At 44.6% G+C, this 11,255-nt stretch overlaps 3 protein-coding genes across 3 annotated transcripts; 2 read left to right on the top strand and 1 right to left on the bottom strand.

The window, feature by feature from the left end:
• Nucleotides 1-200: 200 nt before the first annotated feature.
• On the bottom strand, nucleotides 201-1,354 carry LOC135634405 (cysteine-rich and transmembrane domain-containing protein WIH2-like). The gene is made up of 3 exons (XM_065144858.1): nucleotides 1,195-1,354; nucleotides 913-1,072; nucleotides 201-493 (listed from the first exon to the last, which is right to left on the bottom strand). The coding sequence occupies exons 1-3, from the start codon at nucleotides 1,244-1,246 to the stop codon at nucleotides 448-450; spliced, it is 258 nt and encodes an 85-aa protein (XP_065000930.1). The 5' UTR covers nucleotides 1,247-1,354; the 3' UTR covers nucleotides 201-447.
• Nucleotides 1,355-3,528: 2,174 nt separating this feature from the next.
• On the top strand, nucleotides 3,529-4,972 carry LOC135632587 (probable glycosyltransferase 7). Its single transcript, XM_065141200.1, has one exon. The coding sequence runs from the start codon at nucleotides 3,683-3,685 to the stop codon at nucleotides 4,970-4,972; it is 1,290 nt and encodes a 429-aa protein (XP_064997272.1). The 5' UTR covers nucleotides 3,529-3,682.
• A 1,063-nt stretch (nucleotides 4,973-6,035) lies between these two features.
• Nucleotides 6,036-7,900, top strand: LOC135633515 (probable glycosyltransferase 7). The gene has a single exon (XM_065143052.1). The coding sequence runs from the start codon at nucleotides 6,109-6,111 to the stop codon at nucleotides 7,462-7,464; it is 1,356 nt and encodes a 451-aa protein (XP_064999124.1). The 5' UTR covers nucleotides 6,036-6,108; the 3' UTR covers nucleotides 7,465-7,900.
• The last annotated feature ends 3,355 nt before the right edge of the window (nucleotides 7,901-11,255 follow it).

Raw genomic sequence — 11,255 nt, 5'->3', positions numbered from 1 at the left:
AATATTTCCCGCGGCTGACATATGCTGATATTTTTTATTTCTTATCTGATCGATCACACCTGTAAATGACCAAAGATATTCCCTGCTGCTGATATATAACATTATCTCAGTTTGCTCTAACCAACAAACAAGTGGTGATGAATATAGTATTCGTGAGTCTGATAAAGTAGTTCGTTTCATCGATGCGAGCAACCAACGAGTTTAGAATTCTAAATCACGGCACTGGGATTGTTCTTTATTTTCCTTTTTTGCGACAATGTACAATATACTGATAGAAACAACACATCAACTAAGAGAAGAAATATTCTAAAACCCCACATTCATTTCCAGTTTCATCGATCTGACCACTAGAAAAAACCAGAAAGAAGGGGATTAAAGTCGAATCCGGCAAACTCAATCTTTCAAGCAGGACGCACGAGGCCACTCCCGATCGATCCCAACTCGAACTCAGAAGCAAGCATCCAAGAGACAACAACAGCAAAGAGCGGCCAAGCTGCACCAACCAATATAAATTAGAAATCGTTTCAGTGTAAGGAGAAATTATCCGGAGAGAAGAGAGAAGAAAGATGTGAAAGGCAACGGGATACGGTTGTGCCGGACAGGAGCCGAATAATTCGGGAAACGGGACGAGGAATAAACAATCCGTTTAAAGAACAAGAAAGCGTTGTTAAAGAAAACGAACGGAAGAAAGTGATCGACACGTCAGTAAAGGGAGACGCACACAACCGCCTCGACCTCAGCGCACGATAGTTCTCTGGCGCCGGCTCCTGCCTTAGCCGGCATCTAGCTCAGATCTGCTAGTCTTGCGCCGGTCAGAAGGCTGCGCGGTCGTAGATCAAAGCTTGTTCGATCCTTCAGCGACGGCTCCAGATAAGAGAAGGGAAAAAGCGGCAAAATAAATGGATCCATTACCATCCCTCCATGAAGGAAGGCCCGCTGCTCTGCTTCTGGGGTGGCGGCTGAGCGTACGGCGGCGGATACCCCTGCTGGGGGTAGCCAGCAGGTGGGTATCCTTGCGCCGGATACCCCGGCGGTGGGTAGGCGTCCTTGGGGTACCCCTCCGGCGGATAACCTAACCATAACAACGAAATCGACCACAAAGATCAGAGATCTGAAACCCCAACGCTAAAAGAAACACAGTCATGTTGGAACCCCAAACCCTAGCAAGAAATCCATGGATGGATGAACGGGTACCTTGGGGAGGTGGAACTCCGACGGGAGGCTGCTGCTGGTTGTAGTAGCTCATCTTGTCGAGTCTTCGATCTAAGTCGGCGAGGCGAGCGGGTGCGGGACAAGAAATGGAAGAGGAGGAGAGTGGGTGGGAATTTATAGTTCAGGAGAGCGAGGCGACGATTGCTTCGACACGAAACCAAACCGATCGGATAAACGCGTCGCGTCCGCGTCGTGAGACGTAACAATAATGTAGCAGCGTGACCTTCGTGGAAGCTTCCCTGCCGCTTGATCAGAACGTTTACCGATCTCGACGCAGTGGAAAACAGTAATCTGGCAGATCGGTTGCGTACCTTTCTATGTTTTACCGAACCAATTGATCGTACTGACAAAAAATGAGGAATCACTTTTTAAATTGAGGAATCACTTTTTAAATCCAAGAACAAAATTGTTTTGGGAGATTTCTATATGTTGAATATTTCCTAACAGTATCCCTCTTTTTTTATTTTTTAAATATTTTTTTTTAAATTTAAAAACATTTAAAATATCTCTTAAATTTTTATAATAAAATTTACAGTATTTTTAACTAAAAATGTTATCAATATTATTGAAAAATAATTTAAGTGATATCATATCGTGTCTCTTTAGTTATTATTTCTCGTAGACCATTATAATACTATATTATTAGATCGTTTATAGTGTTTTCAAGTATGTCTTACTTTATTTTGATAATGATAATACTATAATAGATCAAAAATACCATAATAAACTAAAACACTGTTATATATTTAAAAAATAGACATTATAATATATCAAACACATTTTAACAAATAAGAATTTTTTTAGAGATAATTTAGGTTTTTTTTTTAAATTAAAAATATTATCTTAAAAAAATAATCATCCGTGAAAAATATATCAAATCTAATGATGAACTGAATGGAAAAAAAAAATCGAGAATCAAATCATTCTATTTATTCAATCAAATATATTAAAAAAGGGAATGAATCGATCGGTCTGATTGATTTTTAGATAACCCCCACAAATAGATCACGTTATAGCTGAAAATATTTAATGTCATTTTTTATGTTATTTTTTGAATTATGTTTCACTTGAAAAAGAAAATTTTTGTTTCTCGTGCAATCGTTTCTTTCGTTTGATCATCTTCTCTTCCGGTCTAACCACTTCTCTCTCCTTATCATCATCTTTCTCTCACTATTGTTTTTTTTTTACCTAGATAAAATCATTTATTTCATGTCACTAAACAATTTATTTTGAATCATATTAATATAATTACATTTTTAGATATTATCATGTAATACAATATGTTTAGAACTTTATAGATACACTAAGTAGCATTTAAATTTATTTTATATTTCTTTTTGTTAATTGACCCATTGGCCTAAGTAGTGACCTGACGATTTAATTGAAATATAACATAAGTTATCAAGTGCTAAGTCATCGTTCACGAGGGTTCGAAAGGTATTATCCACTCTAAATAGGCACATATGAATTCTGATATAACTATGGTGTGTTCATAAGGATTCGATTTCAAATTTCATACTAAAACCTTACAAAAACTAGGATAAGAATAGAATATCTTTTCGATACTTGAGTCGGTAAAGTAATCGAAGTATTCAATTCGCTATAAAATTCACCTAAATTATCATAAATTCAAAATAAATTAGTTCAATGTACTTGTGAGCTTTTTTATAGTGTCATAAATGGGTTTAGGGCTATAGTTAATTGTTGTAAATAATTATTCGAGTTAAGTGAGATTGGTATGTTAATCAAGTGACCTCGATTTAGAGTTGATCAGAGATCTATCACATTTGATAAGGTGTCCGGTAGCCCTATGTGCGTTGTTATCTCTCTGTTATCAAATAAACTATTATTTTATTTAAATTGACTCATAATGTTTTATTCATAAGCTTGATGATAATATGAAATTAAAAAATATCATCCTAATTTTGAGATAATTCTTTCCATAATTAAAATTTATCCTATAAATAAAGTTTTCATAAAAATAATTTAATTTATGTTAATATTCTAAAAAATGTCCTCTATTGAGAATTTACCCATAACCCTTATTTTTTTTCAAAAAATTATAATTTTATCCTTCTATTCTAATCAATATACTCTAAATTTCCTAAACCCGTTCAAATAAATGAACTGATTCATGTCACCCTCCCGCCTCTTCCTCCTCCTAAGACTCTATCTCTCTCTCTCTCTCTCTCTGAGTTCTGAATAGAAGGGCCGTCGTCAATAAAATTATTCCAAAGTTGCCGGAGCAGAAAATGGCATGGAGTTGGGTCTTCTTCCTCAAAATGAATTGGGGCCTCCCTCATCGACCACGTCTCGGTTCCTTCCCTCTCCTCCCCCTCTCTCTCCTTCCATTCACATTCTCCGGTCGGTCTTGCATTAGATTAAAGTGTGAGGAGGTGATGGTGGTCATGGTGATAGTAGCGATCGGTTCAGAGCCTTCCTCTCCTTCTTCTGCTTGCACTCGGTACTAATGCCTCGCCGCTCCACCAACCCCTGCCTCCTCTCCTTTGCGGGCTTCGCCTCAACCGCCGTCGTCCTCTACTGTACCGTCTCCACCATATTCTCCCCACCCCCCGTCCTCGACGTCCCATCTTCTCACCCCGTCTTTATCTCCTCCTCTTCGCCCTTCCATGACCACGACGATCGCGACGCTCCCGACGCCACCTTCTACGATGACGCTTCCGTCTCCTACGCCTTCGACCGCCCGCTCACCGACTGGGACGCCAAGCGTCGGGAGTGGCTCCGCCTGCACCCCAACTTCGACGGGAATGGCCGCGAGAGGGTGGTCATGGTAACCGGGTCCCAGCCCGGTCCCTGCCGCAACCGGGAGGGCGACCACCTCCTCCTCCGCTTGTTCAAGAACAAGGTCGACTACTGCCGCCGCCACGGCATCGACATCTTCTACAACACCGCCCTCCTCCACCCGGCCATGCGCTCGCAGTGGGCGAAGCTCCCCGCGATCCGTGCCGCCATGCTCGCCCACCCGGAGGCCGAGTGGGTGTGGTGGGTCGACTCTGACGCCGTCTTCACGGACATGGACTTCGAGCTCCCCCTGCATCGCTACCGGGACCACAACCTGGTGGTCCACGGCTGGCCCCACCTGGTGTACGACGCCCGCAGCTGGGTCAGCCTGAACTCCGGCGTCTTCCTCATCCGCAACTGCCAGTGGTCGCTCGACTTCATGAAGGTGTGGGCCGTCATGAGCCCTTTATCACCGGACTACGACCGGTGGGGCCAGGTCCTGGCGGCGGAGTTGAAGGACAAGCTGTTCAATGTGTCGGACGACCAGTCGGCGCTCGTCTACCTCCTCCTCAAGCACAGGGACCAGTGGGGCGACAAGGTCTTCCTGGAGAGCGACTACGATCTCGAGGCCTACTGGGTGGCGATCGTGGACCGGCTGGAGAACATGACGGCGAAATACGCGGAGGTGGAGCGGCGCGTTGACGGTCTGCGCCGGCGCCACGCTGAGGTGGTGAGCGGGGGGTACGGGCGGCTGAGGGAGGAGCAGCTGGCGACGGAGGAGGGAGCGGTGAGCGGGCCCATCGGGTGGCACCGTCCCTTCATGACGCACTTCACCGGGTGCCAGCCCTGCAACGGCGCCCACAACAAGATGTACACCTGGAAGAGCTGTTGGGAGGGGATGCAGCGTGCGCTGCACTTCGCCGATGACCAGGTGCTCCGCGACTACGGCTTCCGCCATGCCGATCTCCTCAGCGGCGACGTCCACCCGCTGCCGTTCGCGCGACCGTCCCCGGCCTGATGGTTCGTCGTGAGGGTGATAGCCGGCGACGTTGTCGCAGCACAATAAATATAACTCATTTTCATTATTAGTCATTAAACATTATTAGTCAATAAATATAATACTATCTTAGATGAATTGTTATTGTTCAATAAAAAAAATTAATCGACGTTATAATACTATCTTAGATGAATTGACTTATAACGATACAATATATGTACTGTTGGTATCATCTATGTCATTCTTATATACACCAACCAAAGAAATGGAGATAAATGGATCATATGCCCCACCCGAGATTCGAACACAGAGCTGATATGACTTCACTGTTTCTAAGACATGCAAATGGCATGCCGTCGAAGCAGATCACATGATAACAGGCGTCATGCATGCACAGCATGACCTTTTACACTAATCGAAGCATGTCATGACGAATTCTGTTGTGACATGAGGACTTCTGTGACGTGGAACACTTGTCCTCGGACGACATCGCTACGTCCTGCGAGACACGGAAGCATGCATGAGAGCAACTCATCGATCGCCACGTGTCTGACCGCGACCCGATGCGCTTCAAAAACAGTGCCCCGAAAAGACGCGGCCTCGATGAGCGGGCTCCGCCGATCCCCGCCACCCTGGTCCCGTTACGACGGGCCTAATTGAGAACGACCGTCCAACGTGGCAGGATCACAGCCGCCGATCACGACCTCGATCCATCGCAATTTGCGCATGTAATCACGCGAACGCCACCGTCCCCCTGAAATGTGCGGCCGGCGCAGTGAAGCCACCAACGCAACCCTTCCTCTTTTGCTTGGAAAGCAAAGCCATGAACAGCTAAAAGATTCATAAAGACCGTCTGTGTTCGTTCCTGAGCAAATCCAATGCTTGTTCGGATGTCTCTCGCACTGCACCGACGATGCAGAGTCCGCTGTTTAAGGAGTACTTGTCGAAAAGCTCAAGTCTCCTCCGTCAGCAGCCACGCCTCTGTTCCTCGTCTTCCTCGCTAAAGTCCAAAACTGACAACGAAAGCAGCAACAGGTGGCATAATCCCTTCGATAGCATCCAAAACTCCGCCTCCCTTACTTTTCCTCCCCCCTTCCCGCTCTCTCTCTCGCTCTCTCTCGCCTTTCTGTGAGGTGGTGTTGGCGGTGGTGGTGGTGATGATGAGCGGTACGGAGCCTTCCTCTCCCTCTTCTGCTAGGACTTCCAAGGGCCTTATGACTCGCCGCTCCTCCAAGCCCTCGCTCTTCTCCGACGGCCTCGTCTTCGCGGGTGGAGCCGGCGTCGCCCTCCTCGTCTTCTGGGTCGTCTCGACCTTCTTCTCCGCTGTCACCGTTGTAGACCCTTCCGCTTTCCCCTTCTCCGTCTCCTCTTCTGCGGCCTTCCCTGACCTCCACGATCGCGACCCTCCCGGCGCCACCTTCTACGACGACCCTTCCGTCTCGTACACCATCGACCGCCCGCTCACCGGCTGGGACGCGAAGCGCCGAGACTGGCTCCGCCTGCACCCGGCCTTTGGCGGGTACGGTCGCGAGCGGGTGCTCATGGTGACCGGGTCCCAGCCGGGCCCCTGCCGCAACCCGGTGGGCGACCACCTCCTCCTGCGCTTTTTTAAGAACAAGGTCGATTACTGCCGCCGCCACGGCATCGAACTTTTCTACAACACCGCCCTCCTCCACCCGGCCATGAACACGTTCTGGGCGAAGCTCCCCATGGTCCGCGCCGCCATGCTCGCCCACCCGGAGGCGGACTGGGTGTGGTGGGTAGACTCCGACGCCGCCTTCACCGACATGGACTTCGAGCTTCCCCTGGATCGCTACCGGGATCACAACCTGGTGGTTCACGGTTGGCCCCGCCTGGTGTACGAAGCCCGCAGCTGGGTCAGCCTCAACGCCGGCGTCTTCCTCATCCGCAACTGCCAGTGGTCGCTCGACTTCATGGCGGTGTGGGCGGCTACAGGCCCCATGTCCCCGGACTACGACCGGTGGGGCCAACTCCAGAAGGCGGAGTTCAAGGACAAGCTGTTCAACGAGTCGGACGACCAGTCCGCGCTCGTCTATCTCCTCCTCAAGCACAAGGACCGGTGGGGCGACAAGATCTTCCTGGAGAGCGACTACTACTTCGAGGGCTACTGGGTGGAGATCGTGGGGCGGCTGGAGAACATGACGGCCAAGTACGCGGCGGTGGAGCGGCAGGTGCAGGGGCTGCGCCGGCGGCACGCGGAGGTGGCGAACGGGGCGTACGGCAGGCTGCGGGACGGGCACCTGTCAGGGGAGGATGGAGCGATGAGCGGGCCGAACGGCTGGCGCCGGCCCTTCATGACGCACTTCACGGGGTGTCAGCCCTGCAGCGGCGACCACAACAAGATGTACAGCGGGGAGAGCTGCTGGGAGGGCATGCAGCGGGCGCTGCACTTCGCCGACGACCAGGTGCTGCGCGACTACGGATTCCGCCACGCCGATCCCCTCAGCGGCGACGTCGAGCCGCTGCCTTTCGATTACCCGTCCGCGGCGTGAAGGTTCGTCGCGACAGTGATGTCTGGCGAACGTTTCCACAGTACAACAAATATATTATTTTCAGAAAAAGAAGAATAGTAGAAATATAAATAAAAATAAACAGATATTTTAGAGTAAAAAGTGCTTTTCTTTCCGCTTTCTTTTTCTTTTTCTTTTTTCTCTTTAGGAACGAATAAATTCGAATATGTTCCTTCTTTTCCTCGTTGGGAGGGAAACGGTTTCCGATGGCGAGCCATCACGAGAAACGCGGCGGGTTACCGGTCGGATCTCCTTGACGAGCGAAACGCGAGGCGACGGTTACGTCAATGCCGACGGAACAAAATCCATCACGCACCTTCATCGACGGAATCGAATCTTAAAGTCTGACGTGTATCGGCATCCGATTGGGTTGGAGGCCCAAACTCTAATCCACAGTCTGTTGGGCTGATTTGAATTAGGTCGAGATTTGTTGATTTGGGTCGAACCATTTGATTGAAATGTTGAAATTAGGTCAACATGAGATATAGAATTCGATCAATTGGGTTGGATATAATAATTAATTTAAATAAGTTTAAATCCTTTTATTACAATAATTCTTTTTATTAAAAGTCGAATCGAATCAAATCTTATGTACACATATATGAGTCCAATTTCTAAATCTATTTGTGTTCCTTCAAGAATTATTTCATCATAAATGGACAAATGTCCATTTCTCTATCCTAACACATCATAAACAAACCATAAATAACAGGACACAGATGCAAGGATCAATTTAAAGGTGAGCATTAATTGGATTAGGTCACCCATCACCTCTTCCAGAGGTGTAACACCTCTGAATTGTCAAGCTCAAGGGGAGAGACAAACCCTAATGGCATCATTGACGACGATGCTACAGTCGCAACTACTTCTCTGTAGCTTCATTTAACTATAGTCCCCCACCATGTCAATATACATACTCAATTATTTGACAAAAGATTAATAATAATAACAATATATCATGATGGTTACTAAACGATAATCATCTTACTATCCTATAAAACAAACTAAGTTTCGATTTTACCTTAATCGTAATTTTGGTTTGATCGAATCCATAAATCAAATAATCTAAAACTATTATCGTAACAGCTTTGAGTATTGTGGAGCAAGTATCAAATGTCAAAGCTACCATAGATGAAGAGATACTTAATGCTTTTATGATGATCATTACGGATTAAGACAGAAAGAGTCATCGATAACATATGCTCTTTGCAAGTAGTCAACGTTTGTAAGACTATTGTGTTATTGGAATTCTGTAGGTGAGTTGACGAAATGTCATATTGAGTTGTTGTATTTAGCCCCCGATTGACATATCTCGATCGTTGCTGGTTGATGGATTGGTTTCGTTAGCTTTGATCGATCAAGTGCACATCTGAAAGGACGGTGATGACGATGTTGACAGTCTCTGTTTAGGCCAAATGGCTTTCTCCTCTTTCTCATGGTCTCATGTGGGCCTTCGATGCATCTTTGATCATGACGACACGTGGCCGACCATATAATATTTCAAGATTTCGTTTAACTATTTTTGATCAACAAAACATCTCTCCTTTTCCTATATATATATATATATATATATGATTTCTTAAAAATATATTTTTGAGTTTTATATTTTCCAAATTATCTCTCTGTTTTGTAATCTTATAACCTATATATACTTATTACCACCAATTGTCTTGTGGCCATCGACCTCAATGAAAAAGAAGGAGATGGTCATGATAGGACTTTGCCTCCTTCATCCTTTCTTGGCCAATCTAGCCCTAGCTAATTGATAATAATCATTTTAGCTATTTCATCTTGGATAATAATCATGGTAAAAGGATAATCATCAAGGAGGGTGACACAGTCTTAGCATTATAATGATAATGGCAAACAAAAGTTAGGATAAGGATGCAATCATAAAACTAATATTGAGGGTACGAGATAAAATGATAGGACATGTTAGTTAAAGGTGCCCAACAAGTTAATCATGTGATTGATGACATATGTGACTTGACATGCAGTCATTTTACTCATTATATTTTGACATTTATCACTTTATATTAACTATTGTATATATGTATATATATATTGTGATGTCTTTGAATCTGTGCAATGAGAATCAGATCATGATAAGATCACGATAATGAGACTAATTCGCCTTTAAACACAGATCCTAAATAATCCCGATCATAAGTTACTCGAGAGAGACATCGAGATAACCGGACAAACTGGTGTGCTATATACCCATCCATATGATGGATGCAGCTGGTCTCATAGTTGCTCGTATGAGGATACTAGGGATACAGTACAAGTGCTCATTGGAGAATGAGTTCACTGATTGATCCGTTTACAGAATGCTGGATGGTTGATGATACCTTATTGTTAGACAATGATTTCATAGTCTCAATGGTGTATCTGGTCCTTAGACTTGAGTCATCAAGGATGTCCTGTATGAGTGCTTCATTCTTTGATATCGAACTTATAGGTTTAGATGTCTCATATCTAGTACATCATATCATTAGGAGTTGCAGTCAACCTTACGAGGGCTATTGAGTGTTGATAGATGATCATTCACTCTCAATGTCATGAGAGAAATATCTCATGTATTCTTGCTCAGACAAATCCCTGGCCAAGGTCATTCGGATTGAGAGAGAAATAGTTCGCTGAGAGAATCCAATTAGAGTAAGGCTCGAGTAAAAACTATATGAGTTTGACAGCACAATGCTCACTATATGGTCTATGAGATATTAGATAGATGAGAGTCTATATATACATGGTAACTAAGGATAGACAGGTCCAATGGATTGGATTCCCCTATATCATCTAGGGACTACGGCGTAGTGGCCTAGTACGTCCGCAGTCGATGAGTCGAGTGAGTTATTATGAAGATAATAATTTATTGAGTCAAAAGGAGTTTTGACATGTATGACTCACGACCAGCTCGATATTGGGCCTAAAGAGTCACACACATATGGTAGGCATTGCGATAAGTAGTAGTTTAAATATGAGATATCCGTCGGAGCCCCTATTTTATTAGATATCCAATAAGCTCCTGAATTATTGGATAGAGATCCACTAATATAAGAGGCTTGGGTAGTTGGATGGAGATCCAATACCCAATATGGGAGGATCCATTAGAGTTAAGATTGATAGGAGATTGGGATTCGTGGTTTATAGGCTAGAGCTTTTGCTTGCATCTCCTATTCTCCTCCCCCTCTCCACATCACAACAGATTTGGAGTTTGGAGGAGTGTTGTCGCAACATTGCTGTGTGGATCATTGCTAGAGAGGAGGGTGTTTGACCTCCTTCACCCTCTCCTAGAGATCTGCAAGGATTCAAGGATATATGATCTCCATAGGTAACACAATCTTTACTATACGTAATTTTCTATTTTGTGAATTTTGTGCACCAATTCACGACGATGAACATATATTTGTGAATAAGGAATTTTATTTTTGTTCTTCCGTTTCGGATGTCGCCCCCTCAAAAGTTTCCCAACAGGACAAGCGGAGGTAATGCTATGTGATGATGTCATGAAGATAAAGATGATATCATAAAGGTTGGTGGTTTATGTAGATAGTAACAAAGATATAGTGAGTAAATAATGTCAAAGATACGTATCACACATGACGAGACAAAGGTGTCAACGATGTTAAAGAGCATTTATGAGATTAAAAGTATAAGAAAACAAAAAAACTTTCGAAAAAAAAAAGCTAAGAAAGAATAACTTTTTCAGAAAAATCGGTTATATATATATATATATATATATATATGTATATATATATATATATGTATAT

This window comes from Musa acuminata, chromosome BXJ3-3 (assembly GCF_036884655.1).
Source record: "Musa acuminata AAA Group cultivar baxijiao chromosome BXJ3-3, Cavendish_Baxijiao_AAA, whole genome shotgun sequence".
NCBI lineage: Eukaryota > Viridiplantae > Streptophyta > Magnoliopsida > Zingiberales > Musaceae > Musa > Musa acuminata.
The sequence above is the reverse complement of the archived record's forward strand: the minus strand, read 5'-3'. Positions and strand labels throughout refer to the sequence as shown.

Bases quoted from the DNA above. Each gene is read 5' to 3' on its own strand.
- LOC135632587 (XM_065141200.1), top strand. From the start codon at position 3,683: ATGCCTCGCCGCTCCACCAACCCCTGCCTCCTCTCCTTTGCGGGCTTC.
- LOC135633515 (XM_065143052.1), top strand. From the start codon at position 6,109: ATGATGAGCGGTACGGAGCCTTCCTCTCCCTCTTCTGCTAGGACTTCC.
- LOC135634405 (XM_065144858.1), bottom strand. From the start codon at position 1,246: ATGAGCTACTACAACCAGCAGCAGCCTCCCGTCGGAGTTCCACCTCCC. The intron at 1,073-1,194 runs GTACCCGTTCAT...TGTTATGGTTAG, and splicing joins CGGAGTTCCACCTCCCCAAG to GTTATCCGCCGGAGGGGTAC. The intron at 494-912 runs GTAATGGATCCA...TGGTTGGTGCAG, and splicing joins CCTTCCTTCATGGAGGGATG to CTTGGCCGCTCTTTGCTGTT.